This window comes from Strix uralensis, chromosome 5 (assembly GCF_047716275.1).
Source record: "Strix uralensis isolate ZFMK-TIS-50842 chromosome 5, bStrUra1, whole genome shotgun sequence".
NCBI lineage: Eukaryota > Metazoa > Chordata > Aves > Strigiformes > Strigidae > Strix > Strix uralensis.
This window is the reverse complement of record NC_133976.1, coordinates 3,333,636-3,354,022: the sequence shown is the minus strand read 5'-3', so window position 1 is coordinate 3,354,022 and position 20,387 is coordinate 3,333,636. Positions and strand designations below refer to the sequence as shown.

The following is a 20,387-nucleotide window of genomic DNA, read 5'->3' as shown; positions in this document are numbered from 1 at the left end:
CAGGGGTATTGAACATAACACCTGAAATAGCCCTGAGCTTCCCCTCTGACGGGGACGATCAGCCCAGCCAACTACAAGTTTCCAAGGCAATGCAGGATTTGAGCCGGAAGCCATTTGCTCTTCGTGTGGCTGATCCACCTTTAGGAAGATTAGGACAATTGTCATGTACCTTTGACATGGAGAGGGTCTCCCAGGTATTTGAAGGCACCAAGAGCTGACCTATGACAAGACATTGCTAAGGCAGGAAAGGATACAGAAAGCTTTCCATACAAAAAAATGTTCCAACCATGATTTCAAAGACTTATTCATTATGCCTGGCAAATGCAGAACACCTACGCCTTGGGACATAACAGCATGGGGAGTAAAAAGCAGGGACAGCTGAGAACCTGGTATCTTGTAGTGGAAGCTGAGGGTCTGTTGGATCACAAGCCCCTGCAAGAATGAGTAAATCACCCTTTTCTCGCCATCTGCTAGAGCTGAGAGTGGTACAGGACTGGGTGTGATATTCCACCCTCCTGCCCTGCTGGGTCACTGAGGCCTGATCCATACAGCCCTTCCCAGTACCCCTTTCCCACACAGCACTTGAGATATCCTCCCTCCCCTACACAGGTGGAGGAAAAGACTGGGAAGGAAAAGAGAGGAGGTGAAGGGGAAAAGAAAGAAAAAAACCTCAGCCTGAAAGACACTCACAGTCTTTCAGACAGCAGAAAGCCAAGCAAGCAAAAGACCCTTCAAAAAAGGTCTTATTGCAGCAACTGTAGGCAGCTTAGGTTACCCGAGACTCTCTAGTGATTCAGAAGAGTTTGACCAAGAAAGTTAAAGCCAGGGACGATCAATGAGCCTCTGCAAGCAGCATCGCATCAGGTTACCTGCTGAGACGAGACAGCGGGAGCTGCACTTTATAACTTTTTCTTTTTTTTTTCCTGGTCTGGCAATGAGTCTGAGAATGGATGACAAACCCCCCTTCGCTTCCACACTAATCCCTCACTCTCTGGAAAACAACTTGTTTAAGTGCCTTTTTTCCTCCACATTGTATTAGAAATGAGAATTGTAATTTTTGGGTAGGCAAGTATCCTGTGGCTACAAGGCAGACAGAAAAAGCTGGAGAGTACGAGGATGTGGAGGGTAACTTCCCAGATACTGGGGTAAGTGTCTGCTGCCAGAGAACAGCATAAAACCCTTCTGAACAGGGCTGTCCTTTTGTGGGTAAACCAAAAAATTCTCATACGGCTTCTAAAGTGTCTCATAAACACCATCTCTGCTGCTGCAGCTATCCAGTTAATCCATGGTCAGCTCAGCCTGAGTTATTGTGCTTACCAGATTTTGGTCATCCCTTGACTAACCCAGAGCCAAAGGGATCCAGGAAGATGGCTTGTATGTCTCGTATCTAAGAGCCTTCTGTCATTGCTTCCTTCATGGGGCGAGGATGTCTACAGGAGGCCATTGCAGCCTAGTCCCATGGTTCAGGGCCTCTCCTGGCACTTGCTCTGAAACTGAGGTGCAACTGGGCTGTAAAGCCAACAGAACCAGTTCGGGTCCCTAGATGAAGTTCTTGGGTGCCAGAAGGACACACGAAGGACACACAAAGTACACGTGCAGCTCCTCACAGATTAGCAGAGGAGCGCAGAGAGCAGAGCCAACTCCTGGTTCTGCCACCTCTATGGTAGGACAGACTGGTGATGCTTACACAAACCCTCTTCTCTCTGCAGCAGTGTTTGTTGATGGTCTGCTTTGCTCAGTCTCTAGAGCTGGTATAGGCTTCTGGGACAAGAAGGAAATCACAGATGCCTAAAAGTTTCATTTTAATTAAAAAAAAAAAATAATGCTTCACTTCAGAATGACTTTTTACTTTGAAATTTTAAGCAATTTACTAAAACCTGAAATAAAATCCCAAACTAAGAACTTCCGAGGTCTAAATTAATCATTCTCCAATTACTAAATGGTATCATCCCCTTCTAAAATGTCTTTCAAGAACATTTCTTATTAAAAAAAATAATCGGCCCACTACAAGCTAGAAAAAAAGGTTTTGAAATACCACGAGTCCTCCCAGAAAATGGGACTATTTGCCTCTGTGATTACAATTTATGATCTGTCGGCCAAGGACTCCCCATAACAGCAAAGGCAGATCCCAGAAGCAGGAGGCTGGTGTCTAGGGCCTCCATCCTCCCTTAAGGACACCTTGTGCATGTTCGACTATTCATCCCAGAATTAGACAGAGGCTACATGAGAACGAAATGAGGCAGCACAGGTAAAATCTAGCAGTGGCAGCTAACATAAGGGAGCCTGGGACAGGTCCCTTCTGCACCCAGTATATTTCCCCTTTATAAAGTGTTGCTTCTCCCTATAAGGATGCTGCTCTTCTGCACCAAATATCCATTCTGCTGGTAGCTGGGGTGTTAAACACAACCCAGAGACACTGTGCAGGGCTGAAAACTTGCATGGTCACCACATGCACATGGACCAGTGCTTCTGCACGTCTGCTCTGGAGTTGGTGTTGGGCCAGACAGGAATAACAAGGGCTTATTTGGCTGCAGAAGGGTTTATCCCTCCTTTGAGGGAAAAGAGCCTCATCTATCTCTGCCCCTCTGCATGCAAGGGGGAGAGGAGGTAGAGGAGGGTAATAGTTTGGAAATGGATGGAGACAGAAGAAACTTTCTGGGGGGTTTAGAGGGGTAGTCAGATATTGGATGGCATCTTTGAACGCTGTTGCATCTGACATATGAGGAAGTTGCAATTCATTTCAGGCTTGGAGAAAACTTTGCCCTGCTCTCATCCCTTTCTGCAGCCCCCCGTTTGGGCTGGTAACATTGCTGCGACCTTGCAGCCAGGCACCGAGTGCCTCCGTGCCAGCTATTAGCTTTTCAGCCTGGTTCCTCCCCCCAGCTCCCACCCCGGCCTCTCGCCCTCCCCTGGAGACCTGTGCAGCAACCGAGCGCCACATTTTCAATTTACACCAACTAAATGATTCATCGCCGCCTAAAGAGGCCTGAACAGAGCCCAGGAGGGGAGCAGAGCTATAGCAGGGAAAGGGAGGTGGGGGACAAGATCGGGGCTAAAGATACTGAGATGAAAAGCTCCGGTGACCTGCTCTGTATCGGCTGTCCTCTTCTCCGGGCACAAGCCAATCAATCCTTCCCCCCTCCTTTCTCCTGCAGCCGTCTGTGAGTCTGTCTGTCTCTTTCTCTCTCAGCGGACTCGAGTTTCTCTGTGTAAGGTTAGGACAGCAGAGCCGTGGAAATCGATTCCTGAGCCCTGGCACACCGCCCTCCATGCAGACAGCCCAGCTCCGCCGTGAGACGATGGATGGAGAGCCGTCCCCAGGCGTCCCCAGACCTCTCACGTGGCAGGAGCTGAGGACAGCTTGGAAATGGGGGTCTGGGGAAAGGGTCTGCATCCACCCTTGAAGTGCAAATCCAAAATAAGAGAGACCCACATGGGAGAGACAAAAAGATACATGCCGTACCCAACCTGGCAGTTTTCACCTGTCCCCCAGCCTACCACTGTTCCTCTTGATGGTTTATGCTGGAGAAGAAACACAAGTGAAAGGCATGGCTTTGCCTATGGGCAATCTGGTTTCCAGTACCACTGTACCCCAGGTCTTGCACAGCCTGACTGCCTCCTCCATCCCTTCCACAAAACAGCTCCCACATCAGCATGGCTGGATTCAGCCATGTACTGGAAAGCCCCTGGGATTCCTGACTGGGACGGAAGAGGAATGGTTAGCATTCACAAGGGGAAATGCTTAAGGCACATTTCCCCAGAGATCCTTGTGCAGGAGTCGTTGACGATGCATCCCACTTGACAAAAAGTCTGTTAATGAATCTTAAGGGGTTCTGATGTGAAAAATATTCTAATAAGTGATCTAATATTATGACACTCTTACCCTGAATATCCTGCACAGCCAGACTTTGGTGAGTGGGATGTAATTGGCTTCTCTGCTCTCAGGGCTACCTAAAACTGAGACCCAGAGAGGAACACCTGAGGCTGCACTGAAAACCCCTTCCAAGCTAGGACTGGAAATCAGATTTCTTGACTGCAATGGAAACTAGGGGGAAGAAACAGACTGGAGTGGGATTTGATAACATTTCCTTTCCAACTGCTTCAAAAAAGTCCACAGGGAATCAATCTCAGTGACCCTGCTGCAAGATACATAAATAAGAGGTGCCTCTCTTTTCCAGATAAGGAACCAGGGGTTAAGTGACCAGAGGGAGGAGGGCATGGGGATCCTGCCATCAGTCAGGTCCAGACTGCGAGGCCAAACTTCTCCTTGAAGGACTGAGTCTGTATGGGGTTTTCTTGTTCTAACTGAGTCGATGCTGTCACCCTCACTCGTCACCAGCCATCATATTTCTGACACTCCTTCATGATGAGCTGCTGGGTAATCTGCAGTTGTGTCTGCCCCTTTTCTCTCCTTTTGGGGATTTATTGCTGGATGTATTGATTGCTTGTTGCTACTGACCCTGGACGGCAGGAGATGAAGTATCTAGCATTGCTGTGGTACAATCAACAGCCAAATCAATGTTTTCCTAAACTGCCTGCACAGAGTCTGTGCTTTCCCTCCATTGACAGAAAAACACCCAGTGCTCTGTAGGATGGATGCAGGATAAGATGAAATGGAAATATACTATAGAGCTGTATTCAATTGAAAATATCTTCACGTCAGCAGTGTGAACCTACCAGACCACAACTCAGGACTGGTTTGCCAAGGATCCCTTGAATAATTCCAGAGTTTGAGTCAAGTTTTTGGACAAGTTTTGGGATGGATCACCTAAATCTGATCTGAAATTAAGCAGATTGGCATGGCTTTGGATGAGGATCACACAAGCTAAAGAGCATCCACAGAAGGTTGGCATATGGTACAGGTTTGTTCCCTTTTCTTCTGTTCCATGAAGGAGAGGTAGCAAACAGAGTCACTTCAACTGGATCACTGTCTCCACCAGGAAAGTTTGCAATCCAACAGGAAGAATTCAGAGGTGAACTCATCAGAAGACAGACACACTGCAATAGCAGGGTCCATCAGAAAAACCCTCCATTGCTGCCAAGGACACTGTGAGACTTGGAGTGACGGCACCCTGCAGAGCCATGCTCAGCTGGAGACGTTTGGTTAGACACTTTCCAGCCACTGTCTCTGCTGAGAGGTTCTTGGCAGATGAGACCACCCTGCCACTCATAGCCAGGAGCTCAGCCAACCCGACACCTCCCTCTCCACAGCTTTGGCAGAGGGCTCTCTGCAGGAGGAGATCACTGGCAGTGAAGGCTGCAGAGAGGAAACTTCAAGATCAATAGCATCATTAAAAAGCCTACAGAAAACAAAGCCAATGAACTAATCTCCCAGCCCTGAGGAAACCTGGATCCAGTGCTCCTTGAGAGGCGCTGGATAAGCCAGTACCATAGAATAATGAAATGGCGAAATGAGGTCCCCTCTTGGCCCATTATACAGAAGCTGACGAAGGTGGATATAGACAAATTTGCTCGGCATCCTGGACAGATAAGCCAAATGAGCAGTTTGGCTCATTTGTGCTCATTCGGCACAGTTGAGTTGACCCACACAGGTCAAATGTTCAACTTCACGGTCAATATTTTCTCACAGTGAGCAAACAAACTATAAGGTCCCCTTGAAATATACCTTGGAGTGGACCCCATCATGCTTACAGGGACCTGATTCCCCTCTAAGGGCAATGGAGATCATGGCAAGTCTGAAAGAGGAGAGATTCAGGTCAGCAGTGGAAAGTTGGAGGTGCTGAGACACATGTCTGAGCCAGGCTGCTAGTTGGAGCCAAGCTTCCTGAAGCATTGGAAACAAGAAGGTAAGTGTCACCCAGAGAAGGGCTGCTGGAGGGTTTGATTCAAAATACATCAGGGTGGACAAGTGCTTTCCTGGTGCAGTCAGCAGACTGTGGATCAGGCAGTTGAGGAGATCTGACCAGTTGCTACCACCCTTCTCTTCCCTTGTCTTCCAAAAAATGCTTCTCAGTTAAACAAAGACTCCCCCAGTAAGTCCCAGAGACCTTCCTGGAGGTACCTGGGTGACTCATTGGCTCACCTGGCTCAGCCAGGGACCGAGACGGCATTTTGCATCTCTGTCATGTGTTATCACTGCTGTTGAGGGAAGATGGTTGGGGGAAAAGCAGGGCTGGCAAACACCAGCAGGTACTTACGTGTTGTGAAGAACACACCATCCACAGTGAGGGTCGCCTGAGCCCAAGCACTCGCTGCAGGTCTCGTACTGGCTACACGACTCCACGGGCACCCGAGTGAGCTGCAGAAGGAAAGGGGACAACTTGTCAGGCTCTGCACACCCATAATGACTTGACCAAGGTGCCATCCTCCCTGTCCTCTTCCTCTGGTGCCTGTCCTCCCAGAGGGACATCCCTGCAGAGATCAGCAGGGACAGACAGAGGGATGTGGCTGCAGATTAATCCAGAGTTCAACCCGGTGCAACCCCTATTGAGATCAGCACCTCCCCTTGGCCTTCTCCTCTTCCCCACAGCCTTTCATACTTCATTGACAGATGACCTCACCTGCATCGTTTCACAGGGAATCAGCAAATCAGGCAGGCTGTGTGCAGGCTGTGGTGACCTGGTACCTTGAGGCAATTAAACAACATGTGATCTTCTGCAGCAAGTTAAACTCACTAGATCTCAATGCTGTCCTACACTCTGGTTGTGGACCCTGTTGCTTTCTGGCTTCCTGTGAGAACTGAGGTCTCGTGAGGTTTTTGTCTTCCTCCCATGACCTTCCACACCACACTGGTCCCAGGAGAGCATTAACTCCACTCCCCATTGCCCATGCATCTTTCCAACCATCAGTTGTCCCATCCCTGGAGAGGTTGCTCCCAGCAGGAAAAGGACAAATGCTACCAGCCTGAGTATTGAATGAACTTCTTGTCACCCTGACTTTGCAGCTCAGAAGGCATTAAAGGTGGACCTGAAACACCCATCTACTGACAAAATACTGCATTTTATTATCTTTTTTTTTCTTTCTTCCTTTTTAATTAAAGTATTTCCGCCAGAGATTTCAAAGACAGAAGGGACTGCCTAGCCTGACCTCCTGTTTAACGGACCAGAGACTTTTGATTCCCATTAGGTTTTATAAGCCCCTTACTTCTTTTGAAGCCAAACATACAATTTGGGCCCAATGACCTGATAGTCTCTTTTCCATTGAATAAGCTTCAGAGAGCTTCTATAATATACAGTCAATTGCCAGTGCCTTCACCCCAGCTCATGTCAGCAGGGAGAGTTTATTCCTTCAGATGATATACTGTGGTATTATCCTGATGAAACACCACTGAGAACTGCCAACTATAAACTGCAGAACAGTTACTTGTGACAAATGACAAGGGAATACACCTGGATCCTAGTGACGATTTTTTACTTGGTGCAACATTCAAGAGAGTTTGAGCTTTGAAGTGACGGATTAAGATTTATTGTGATTGCATCTGCAAATGAACCAAGAACTGGCCTTTATATATAAATATATAACAGGCAACATTCCAGCTATTTATGAAGACCTTTTCTGTTTGTATCAGAAATTGTCTTCCTAACCTCTGTAGAGACACCCCGCATGGTAGTTGATAGTCTATGAGCAAAAGCTAAATATCTGTATTTTTACCTCTGGCAGGTGGCAGTAGCTTCAGAAAACTTCAGATAGAAATATGATGGGATTTATTTACCATTGCACCATTGCCTGCGTCAAGTCACCCAAAGAAACTAACTGTGGCTACTGAAAGCTTTTAATGAAAAGGGAGAATGTGAAAAAAAAACAAACCACAAAAATGCCTTTCTCAAATTGAATCTATTGCCATGAGCATAAGAACATAATCAGGACAGATGACAGAGCAAAGAAAATGGGAAGATCAAAACAGGGAATGAGTCATTCAAACTTCTGTAACTATCAAGAAGTTTCAAAGGTAAGATGGCTTGGCCATGAAAGCAATTGTTCCACCTTCCTTAAGCTTCAGGTCAAGAAGGTATCAACTGTTCATCAAATATAAATTGTATGCTCCAGGATTTCACCCAATTAGACTTATGTTGAACCCAATAGTCTGTGTCGCATCCAACTTCCAAAAAGACATACAATTTTTTACAAGAAGACATCAAGGGGTAGAGACCTAATAATTTCTTATGTTGGCCATTTCTACCTGTTATTACTACCTGAGAAAAATATCTTGTGGATTATTTTTCCTTGAACACATCTACTTTGACCATGTCTATGTCCTAAACATCAGAGTACTCACAGAAGAGGCAGATAATTCAGTTTTGAAAGACTAAATCTGACATTCCTCAATCCGGATGCAATCAATTGTGTAATTTCCACCTTGTAACACAGCTGGGATTGGCTATGCAGTTCCTATCCATGCTACCCTCAGTTTAACATACGGTGCTGCTCGATTTATCCTCATTAGCTGTAGATAGTTCTCCTGAACCTGTTTCTGAACTAGTTTACATCTGTCTTATAAAAGTGAGCCTTGGTTAAGAAGTTTAGATCAGAACATGCGCTTTTCCAATGTCTAGTGGTGTGGGGTTTGAATGTTTGAGTCAGAATCCACTTGTGACTATGAGTATGTACAAGAAAGAAGTCCTAGAGTACTGAAATTTGCTATTTCTTCACAAATTGCTACAAAAAGAGTAGGTTAAAAGCAGCCGCTGTAGGTTTTATTATTATTTAATTAGCTGTCAAAGGATATCCAAGCTCCTTTCAGAGAAGAAACCTATTGGGAATCCAAATCTTCATCTTTGCAGAAATACTTCCTTTTCAGTGCATTTAAGGTACTTGTTCTCTAGAAAATGTAGTTTGTATGTTGTGTAGGACCACACCTTGCTTGTGTCACAGGCCTAGAGAGCACAGCTATGCAGTACGAGCTTGCAGCAAGCTTCATCCCACATCCTGTCAAGCACAACAGAGTAATAGGTGTCCTGTGTCACCATTTGCATTGCTATGTGTTATTCCTGCTATACGAGACCTTTTACGAGTTCACCTCAAGTAGCTTTATTGTGAGATTAATTAAAATTGTACCACGCTGATAAATGTCTTGGGCTGTAAGTGTCAGACCTTCTAATTAATAAAGAAAGAAACTACAAAAAACAAAGGAGCTGTGACTGAAAGGAAAGCCACCTAGGGGTCGTCAGCTGAAAAGAAAAAGAATATCAAGCAAATAAGGCACATCAGAGGTCTTATTTTCCTTTGGAACATAAACTGTAATTAATTCAGCTCAGCTTTCCAAGTTGAAAGTTTTGAGAACTGACCGTGCCCCCAGGGAGTAGTCAGTTCTTTATGCTGCCCCTAAAATATCTGAAAAAGAAAAGTCCATGCAGCCTCCCAATTACACTGCCTTGCCATTATTCACTGCAATGAAGGGACTAGACAGCTCTGAAGGTTGAAATCTCCATTGTAAACCAGACTGTGATTACTCCTTTCATCCCTTCTCCACCCTTGGAAAGTCTAACAAACTTCAAGGTCATTTCCCAACCTCGGTGAGGCTCCCTACAGCTCATCCTTCGTCAGGGTGGAACTTGGATTCAACATTTTTGCAGCGAATATAACCAGGGTTTCAGCAGACAGAGGATTAACAAAAGCAAGGTGTCCTTCATTTTGGGGCACTATGAGCCAGGTTAGAGTCATTTATATTCATGCAATGGTCACGGCTTAACTGATATTTTGGCCTCACTCTGCTAGAGCAATATATGGATGTAAGAAGAGACTGTTGTTGTTTTAAGGGCTTATATCCCATATGTGGTGAAGTACATATCCCCATTTTATCAATCTCATTTATAAAATGTAGTTTTATTGATTTTCAGCAGCAGCTGAAAGTGAGGTCTCATGCAGCTGACGTAGGCGCTGTCTTTGAAGATGTGGGCTTAAAGCACCTGAGCAAGTTCATGCAAGAAGTCCAGGAAAGACCTGATTATTGAACACTAACTTATTAAGTACAGCATATTTAGACTTTGGGTTCATTGAAATACTGAAGAAATGATGGTAAGGTTCCTACAGATCCCTATCCACACACCTGATGGACATCTAGGACCTGCTGTGCTTTCAAGGCTCTGTCCATAGCAGACAAGAGGGACAGATCATCTCTGAGGTAGGCAGCATTGCCAGATCAGCCAGCCCACCATAGGATTTCCAAGATCACTGCCGCGCATTGGAGGGCATGAAAAAACCATGAGCCTCACCACTAACACCTTTCTTGAACAGGGAAGACCAAAAGGTCAGGACCTGTATCCCTCAGGCAGCTTCACCATCTAGACTGTTCCCTACTCATAGCTATCCCGAGTGAGATGCAATCCCAGAGCCAGGGTTGGGCAAATGGTAAGTGAATCTGATGTCCTTCTCAAGGGCAGCAAGAAAACAACGAACAGGTCCAGCTGCCGTAGCTGCAGCAGGATTTGGAAAGATATTTCACTTCATCAACACATTCACTCACCTGTCCCCAAAGAAATCATTCATGAGTTTCTGGCTCACAAGGACATCTTGAAAAATCTGGCAAAATCTTCAAACTCCTGTATGGTTCAGAGCTCACCTGCTACATACAACTTCAGGGCTTTTCACACAACACTGGGTCCACCCTCACCTTTGATCCAGCCTGAATTCTAAACTGCAGCTTCTCCAGCTCCCCACCTCACTTCTACCCTCTGTTTCTAGTATGAATGAGTTACAGAAAGTCATTTAAAAAAAAAATGATTGAGGTTTTTGGATCTGATAGACACTAACAGCTAATCCTGTTAGAAATTTGGCTCCTGCTTCTGCCACTATATATTCACAAAAGCTCCTGCTATGTGCTCAGTCATAATTTTCTGGCTCCCATTTTTGACTTTTTTATTTCAATATACATTACTTTTTTTCCCCCCTTAAACTGCCAACATTCTGGTCAAAACCTGAATCATTGCTCAATCTCTGCTGTTATAATTGGATGTTAATACAGCGGCAGGATTTATTCAGTCTGATGGACTAAGTTAATTTAAATGTACAAAAAGGCATCTTAAGTAGCCAATTTCCTCTGCAACAGTCAAAAGATACATTTCCAAAACACTGAACAGTGACTTTGTCAAGCCATGTGGGTTCTGTGAATGCTGCTATCTTTCAAGACTCAGCCAGCCCCGAAAAACTGCATAAAGATTAAGAAAGGAGCTTATTTGATTTCAATGCCTTGAATAGAGTGTTCGTGATAATACAGTTTATTGAATAGAGCAAGGCAAAAAACACCTAAGAGACCACTGATGGAACCAGATTCTTCACCCTTAACAGAGTCAGTGAGGATGTTCGGTCACCTGCACGGCATCCCAGGATGCCACTTTTAATTTGGCCTGAATTATGGACAAAAAGACCTTGAATTCCTCTGTCATGTTTGAGATCCTGTGCCTCATCCACCTGACCTACAGACTCAGCAAAAAGCAGGAACACAGAAAAGCAAAGCCCAGGGAGCTAGAGCACGTCTTAGTTACACTGGCAAGAAACAGGACTCACACGCATGTAGATGACTGTAAAACTGGTGGGAGGGGAGATGCTCCTGCGGGGATAGAGACGAGGATCTGTGTTTGATTCCAGCCTGCCACTCCAGCATGATAAGTAAATAACTTGCCAGTCCCACTGGGACAGGGAATGTCATTTCTCATCAGACACCCCCAAGCTCTTCCTCTTCATTGTAGCACTCTTCCCAGAAAATCCATGCTTACATACTTGGGAAATTGGAGGCTTTAATTAAGGAGAGTTAATTGGAAGCAGCAGTAGCTGTCAAGGAAAAATGACACAATAATTAAACTGGGGGTCAATGTCCCACTGCGTGGCAGGGTAAATTACCTGTCCAAATATACTTGTTCACAAAGGGCTTCCTACCTATGGCTGTATGTGAGCTGCTTCTCCTCCTCTCCTCTTCACTGCCCTGAGCTGTCCTGCATGTCTTTGGTGACAGACATCTTTGCTCTGGCATTGCCAGACTAAATTCCCAGTCTCAATCACACACCATGCATGTGAACAGAGCTAAAGCAGTGAGCGATATAGAAAGATTAGAGGTCCACAGCCTCTGTGGCAATAGCCCCAAGAAGCCTTTGGGGTAAGGCTGAGGATGTCAGGTTCCATCAGATGCTCTCACAATGAGATTGCTATTGGTGTTCCTGCAGCAGTGCAATTCTCTTCTCTGTGCCTCCCTTGGCAGGACCCTGCTTTACAGCTGGCTCAGAAAAGCCAGTGTGGGGACTTCAGTAAGGCTTCATTTCTGATCCATCAAGTCTGTAAATCTTGCAAGTTGTGGTGAACAGCTTCAGCATGGGAAGTATACAAAGCAAGGGTTTTGCCCTCTCACCAAAGTCTGTCTGTTACATCAGAGTCTAAGTCTAAGCTAGAAATCCAGGTTCTTCTGAAGGAGAGACCTTTGACAGGGCAGGATTTGTCTGCTCTCTGTTTTATATGTCTACCCAGGGATGAGATAAATCACGCCCTGGATGTTCCTATGTCTATCCACTGAATATAAAGGAGTCTAGACAGTCAGGTGAGGTGGAGACATTTACAATGTAGATGTTGAATACTGGGTGAGGTGAATCTCACATCAATGACATACTTAATTTTCTGCTATTCCTCTAACCTTGCCACAGCAAACAACCTCCAAACATGCTAAGGTCTCCCCTCTTCCTAACTGTAGCACCGGAGTAATCAATCACAATACAAAATACATTTTCTTTATTCACTGGGAAAGCAGTAGAGGAAATCCACTGTGTTACATAGCTAGAAAACTCTTCCAGGAACTCAAAAGACCTTGTGTGATGACACGGACTGTGTTTGAACAAGCTCCTTTCACCATCTGCTCTGTAAATACAGTCCTCGTGCTTTGCTGCATCCAAGCTCATTCCTGCTCTCTGTTCTGGCTTTACTTACAAAGGAACAGACACTCAAAAATTATCTCAGTCCTTTTCTTGAAGGCTGGGTAGCTTCCCAGGTTCCCCCTTCACAGCTGCTCAGCCTACACCCTGTTGCTGTCCCTTCTTTGAAGAAGTCTGTCACGCGTAATGACTCTTCTCCAAAAAGCATCAGTACTCGAGGAGAAGCTAAGGACACACCCTCCTGCTATGAGTAAGACTGGCAACCTCGAGATTGAAGAGTGTGTGTCCAGAGGTTTCAGTGTTGAATTTCATTCAGCCTTTCTCTGAATTCACTTTTGTTTTTTTTCCTTACCAAGGATGCAAATCTCTTCCTCAGATAGGATAGCAGCAGTGCATCCCATTGGCATGATGATGTGCTGTCTGCACAAGGCAGGAAATTTATTAGGAGAAATCACAGTTCACCAGCTCAGAGGTGTGGAGGGAGTGTCAAGTGATTTTTCCCCAATCTTGATGAAACCAGCCACCTTCTTACCCACCCTGCAAACCATCAGCTCTTGCCAACTCTCTCTGTCTGTAGTATTCCGTGTTTCTCCCTGACAGGTCCAGGTAGCTTCAGATCCTCCCTGCCTTGTTTACTGTTAAATCTTTATCCCATAGTCAAGTGTTTCAGTCTGTAAACTGTAAAACAAATGATGTTTGGCTAAATGTTTGTGTTCAAAAGCCTTCAAAATAGAGACCCTCATGTCACAATTAATGCAGGGCCAGCCTAGGCTTAATGAGAGCCGGTGCCTGCGTAGTTACTGAAGCATGCCTGCCGAGCAAGGGATAGATCGTTACTCAGGCTCTATAAAGACTATATATAGATTTAATTGGGACCTGTAATGGAATTTATGTCACTGCAATGGGCTTATAAAGTCCAACATCACTTGAAGGTTCCTGGTGGAGGCGTGAAGAGTTAAAACACACAGGGAGAAGTTAATAGTTGTTCCTACTGGGGATGGCTACTTTCCGGGTCATGTTGTTCCACCGTTTTCCCAGAAGTTCTCATCCTTCCACTCAGTTATCAAGGAGCATCTTGCTGCAGATTCATTCTCTTCAGCAGCACTCTTGGGTATCCTATTGCATCTCCTTGTCCATTCCTATTGATGCAATCCTATCACCACTCCAAATCCCATCTTCACACCCTTATCATCTCCCTGGGCTAAGACATCTTCATCCCATTGCCTGGAGAATCTTTGCCTCATCTCTCTCCCCAGCCACCCTCACTCCCTCCTGGGTTTCTAGCTTCACTGCTTGATGACCCATACAGTCATGAAGGATTGATCATGTTAATCCTACAATCATGGATACAAACCCCTACAATCATGGATACAACCCCTACAATCATGGATACAACCCCTACAAGCATTATCAAGCGACAGAAATCATGGCAGACAGTTTGAAAAATGCCCTTTTCTTCAGTTGTGATCAGACTTAAAATTCCTCCTAATACCACATAAAACCAGCCGTACTGGCTGGGATCAGCTGTCCACATACCCCAGTTCCTTGTCTTCAGCCATGGTACTAAGGAAAGCATAAGAACAGGGTAAACATATATGATATGTCCCCAGTAGCTGCCCAGCCTTTCGCTATTTTCATTCAGGGGAACTTCTGAGTCTTATGTGTCTCTATGTAGCAACCTGAACAAATCTTTAATTTTCCAGTTTATCCTTGAAATTGCATTGACTTTTTGCATCCACAGGATGCTTTGGCAGGGAGTTTCATAGGTCCAGAGCTGACTGCTTGAAGGAATCACCTCCTTTCATTTGTTCAGGGCTTGATTTTCAACAGTTTAATTTCATGCCCTGTAGTTCTTGTATTTGCAGAGATGGTGAACAGTCACTTCCTATCCATCCTCTTCTGCTATTCATAATTTCACCAATTTCTACCATACACCCCAGCTCACCCCTTCCCAGGCTGAGGAGTTCCTGATTCTTCAGTCACCTCCCCCGTGAAAACCTCTCCGTACCTCTGATCATCCTGATTCCCTTTCTCTTTTGACTATTTATTTACCCTTTTTAGCCAAACGTTGGGCAAAAGGAGAGGCTACCTGGTGGCCTAGGTCATCTCTTTATAGCCTTCTCCACCTTGTCTCCTCCCTGGACTCTCAGGCACTGACCACATCATCAAAAACTATTAAGCTCCTGCCTTTAACAAGGTGCCACCTCTCAGCTTGAGGCACATGACTGTGCAGATCCTTCAGGCTCATCCCAGCTGCTAAAGAAAACACATCACCTTAAACTGTGATTAAGCCTGCTTTATTGCAGGCTCAGCGAATGGCAGGTAACTCGCAAAGCTGTGTGCACCTGATTGCTTTCAGCGGTGTGAGCATACAGTGAAGCTCCTCAGAGGTCACGCTTCTCCTTGCCACCAAAAGGGGCATTTGTTTTGTTCCTAGACACCCTCAGACGTACTCCCACTTCAACTTCTTTCTTCTCGTCACTGCCTCCTCCTCTCCTTTTATAAGTCATTCTCCATGCAGTGCCATCAAATCTCGGCTGACAGGAGCTCTGCAGCCTGCCACAGGCAGCATCAATTGAAGTGATAGCATCAGCTGAAGAGTTATGAGGTCACGTCGGTTAATCTGCAAACCTTAAGATCTGAGGTAGGGAGAGCCATGATAACCTTTGCTTACAGTTGATCCCGAGCTGCAGCAAACATACAGTAACCCAACCCAGAGACACAAAATTGGGACTTTTCAGGTGTTATTACAATGCCTTTCCAGAGCACTCCCCACCAACAGCATTACTGAGTGTTTCAGTCAAGAGTTAACCAAGATCTAGGGAGAAAATGTGAAGCAGGCTCTTCCCAAGCCCTTAAATATATGTCTCAGTTTATTAAATGAGAGAAAACCAGACAGAGCTTACTGCTCAGCTGACGCCTGTGAGAGCTCAGTGTGCTCTCAAGGTTTGGGTGGTAATTAGTGCTGCCAAAAAGACAACGAACAGACAGAGATGCAGGCAACTATTTTGGGGCATATCTATTTGCCTTTAGATATCTCTGCTGTTTGTTTCAGCGTGAAATAAGTGAGAAGTTCCTAGCAAAGCCCAGCTCCTTTCTTGCAGCACTTTAATTCATGGAGGGCTTGAAATGCAGAATTCCTACTGAGCACAACGAGGGTTGCTCCATCCTAGCCCCAAGTACCCATATTTCAATGGATAAGTACATAACCTAGTGCAGCAAGCACTACACATGTTTCCCAGTTTTCTCAGACATTCATCTTGCCATAAAATGAAAGTTCAAGGACATTTAATTCAAGGATCATATAAATGCATAGCATTTAAGGTCAGAAGGGACCATTAGATCATCTGTTCTCACCTCCTGTACATCACAGGCCACTAAATTTATCCCATTTACCATTATACTGAATCAAATAATCTGGTTTTAGCTAAAGCATGTTGCCTAGAAAGACCTCCCATTTCGATGTGAAGATACCAAGAAATGGAGAACCCTCCATTTCACGGGCAGTTTGCTCCAGTGGTTAATCACTCACACCATAAAAAGCTTGTACATGCCTTACTTTTCACCTGAATTCATTGGGCTTTGGTTTCCAACCACTGAATTTTATTCTATTTTTCTTCTCTAGATTGAAGAGCCCTTTAAGCCTGCTATTTTCACCCTGTGAAGATTCTCAGACATGCAAAGCAAGTCATTCTCCAATCTTCCTTCTGATAAATTAACAGACTGAGATTCTTTCAGTCCCTCTGAGGAAATCATACCTTTCCGCTCCCTACAAATACAAATTGTGGATCTTTAGTGCTCCTTTTCCTATCTCAGTGTTTTTTTACAAAAGGACACTCCAGAGCTGACTGCAGAGCATGATTACTACTCCTCCAAGGATGCAGGATCAGCCTGTTTCTGCTATGGGTTAGACCAGGAGAAACCCTTTGCAAGATGTAAAGAAGTGACCTGCTCATCCATTTCAGTCATTGCTTTCTAGGACACGTCTCCCAGTTTCCAGCCTGACCTACATTACTTCTTAGGAGACAGAGAAGTTTGCATTTGTTTTGTTTGAGGAGCCAAAGTCACCCAACCACTCTGTCCTCATTGTTAATGCTGAGCTAATCATTGTACCACTGAATACTTTATCTGTGGGATTTAATATCAACTTCCCGCTCATTCATGAAAATTTTCAATAGCTTTGGGCCTAATATTGATCCCTGGAGAATACTACAAGGAAACCCTCAGGCTCTTTGAGAGCTGCCAAGTATTAAGCTATTTTAGAGATGTCTTCATGCTAATTTTAGCTTTTCTTTTTCTTTTTAATGGGAAGAGGCTGTGGTGTTGACTCAAGTGCTGTATGGAAAGGTAAAGACAGGGCATCCATACAATAAAACCTCATTATTTCCTTAAAGCATGAATCACCTATTTCCTCAAAGAATGAAAAATGTCTTATTTTTCATAAAAATATTCTACCTGACTGTCATTTGGCCCAAGTCAGGAATAAGCATCAGGAGCTTCAGACTTATCTAGGGACTTTACTAATATTTACTAATAGTAAATATTTACTAATATGTACTAATATTAACCCTTCTAGCCACCATGAATCACTAAAGCAGGGGTCTCACTGATGCACTTAAATTATGAATATATTCCCTAGGATATTTGAGGTTGGGCATTTCAGGTCTCAGGTGTCCAAAGTCATCCTCAGAGGGGCCCTGCACTATCCAGTGCCTGTAGCTTTACACCTGGATAGAATGCCTTTGTGAATAGCCCAAAGTCAGAGAGGATCAATCTGGGCACTGGGAACTTGTGGGGCTGTTAGGAGATGTGGTTCCTGAGGGTGAGATGACTCCCAAAACTGCAGTTGCCCTATGACTGCAGGCACCACAGAGGTGCAGCAGCATTCATACAGCTGGTTGGGTCATGCATGGGTCATCCTTTCTCCTGACTCCTGGTGATAACTCTGAATTCAGGCCTTTGCATGGATCCCTAAGCTTATGCAGGAGTACACAAGGTTCTTCATTTCTCCAATCAGTTTCTCTTTCCCTTGCACTCCTGTAGTTTTTTCACATTTTTCTCCAGCCAAAGCAGAAAGCTGAGACTCCCACTGCACCTTTCTTTTTATGGAAAGACATACACGGCGCCCAGATTTCTTGGGGAAAAACAGCTGGCATGAGGATCTATAGAGACACAGAACTTTTGCCCCTATAGACAACTGATTTAAGGCCTTCAACACTCCCCGGTACTGCTTTGGTACCGTATGAAACAGCAAGATCTCATTTCAGCTCCTTGCTGCCAAGCACTGAACTCACAAAACCTGCTTCTGAGCAGGAGCTGCCCAGGGGGACTAAGGACCAGGTCTGGGGGGGTGATGGTGTTGGACGACTGCAAGATGAACACTGCCAGCTGGCCCGTACATAAAGCACAGAGACCCAAGAGACCCCACAAATCCTTTGCCAACTCCATCCAGGTGGTTCCTAAACTGGTATCTTGAAAGAGAGCAGGATTAACCCACGGAGGCATCTTAAAGGAGCCCTCCACCTCAAAGATCAAAGGCACACTGGCCTCACTTCTCTTATTACACCTGCCTCCCTTGTGGGCATCCCTTACAAAAGCCCACAATCTGATTTGGACTGTGGGATTTGCTCAGGTGCATTTCACAGTGCACACCACTCCATGCGAAAAAAAAAAAAAAAAGAATACCAACTCAAAACCACCCTTTTGTCCCTGGCCACAAAGAAGGGAGCCCTGTTTGGCACATAATGCAAGTGGAAAGAAATGAGAGCAAGGAGCAGGGCCGGGCCCTCGGAGAGCCCCTCTGAAACACAAACGATGTTATGCAGCTCAAAGGACTCATTTCTCCTGTTGACTTCGAGCAGCTGGGACAGTGAAGCTCCCTCGCTCCCAGGGCAGCCCCAGCACCTCCCAGTAAGGCCGGCTTACATGCATACCACCAGCATTAGAAGTGACCCTCATGCCTCTTGGCAGGACCCTGCTGACTCTCGTGGACCTTTTTATCTAGGTCTCACTTGCATCCCCAAAAGAAACCAGTGGCTTCAAAGAGTTTGGAGTCTCCTTGCAGAGCTCAGGGCATCTGACTTCCCTGTCTCAGTAGCAGTAGCAGTGACCTCCTCATTGCTCCTCTTTACTCTTCCTTTTCTCCAGCTAATGCAGACACGTGCACAAAAGGGCCAGCACTCTTCACCTGCGGTCCTCAGAGCCATTCGGGAAGGGGATGGGGAACAAAAAGGATCAGGGATTAGAAGAAAGTCAGGCATAGCACTGAGGTGGCTGTCCAAGGGTCAAATGCACTTATGCTTTTATTGGTGTGAAAATTGACACTAGTTTTACTAAAGCAATCTAGTCACTATCTAAATACTGCTGTGGCCACGTATATCTTAGTTTAAGAAACCCTCTGATGCCAAAGTGGAGGGAAGCTGAGCTAGCTGAAATCCCCTCTCCTGAAGTCTGTGCACAGGATCTGGCCTCCTTTCAGCCACAACAGGCTCGTAGCACCCATAGGATCAGCAGAAACGACCAGAGGTATTGATCACCTGGCATCATGCTCCTTCTCACGCGTGCAGACACGTGTGGGCACGCTCCCATGCATGCACACATGCAAACCTGGCAGCCAGCTAACAGCATTTGCAAGTGCTGGCAGATTTATACCACACAGAAAGGGGCTGTGGGGAACACTTTTTTTATTTACTAGATTCTATTTCACACCGGTGAACCGTAAAATTATAACTACAGCTTTTCTCAGTCTTTTACCCATCTATGATATCCGTCTGTCTGTCTCTTACCTATCCACACGCATACAGTGTGGTGGCAATAATGTATGTCCTGAAGGAACAATATCACCTCTGCTTCCCAAGGATTACAGCCTGTCTCTTCCAGAAACAGCAATCCCTGTCCTTGGTTTATTAACTGAACAGCAGGCGTTGAGAAAAACCCTCACCCCCACAATCAGGAGAGTGGTTTTCTCAGCATTTATGGAGAGCAGGAAATTAGGAACGTATAATAAAGCCAGAGGACAGCTGAGGATCAGTTTCAAATCTGACCAAAATAATAAGCGAGGTGGAGAGTTTCTTTCCAGTTGCCTGGGATTTTACCTGAGGAGAGCTGTATATCTCCTGCTTTAACTTCATGAGTTATAGTATCACCTTTTTAGCTAGTGTTTTAGAAAAATGCAAGAGCTCATGCCCCTGTTCCTTTATCTTCAAAGGACATGCAGATTTTATAGTTATTTGTCCCAAGGGGGGCGAAGGAAAAGTGATGTTTTGTACTTTATTTCTTGCTTCAGCCATCGCTTCTGAATCCCTCCCTGTCTGAAGATCTTATTTACATCTTTGGAGACAGAAAAAAGTCTGTGAAGGAGAGAAGCCTAGTCAGGTAGGAGCACAGCTCAAGTCCCTCCCTGGCCAGAGACCCATATCTGCACAAATTATTTAATCTCTAATTCACTTAATCTAGCCAGTGAGTCTCTGAAAGAGACATAAACACCATCCAGGACTATTTATCTCCATTGCTTATGAAGGGATCCTAAATGGGGGGTGGGGTGAATCTGGAGCACGTTTCTTTTCCACATGCACA

The 20,387-nt window shown here is 45.3% G+C and overlaps 1 protein-coding gene across 1 annotated transcript in view; it reads right to left on the bottom strand.

The window, feature by feature from the left end:
* Positions 1-20,387, bottom strand: part of PLXNA4 (plexin A4) — a 429,280-nt gene that overhangs the window by 151,796 nt on the left and 257,097 nt on the right. The window contains exon 4 of the mRNA XM_074869684.1: positions 6,159-6,259. Within this exon, the coding sequence (XP_074725785.1) occupies positions 6,159-6,259 (101 nt within the window). The remainder of the gene's footprint in view (positions 1-6,158; positions 6,260-20,387) is intronic.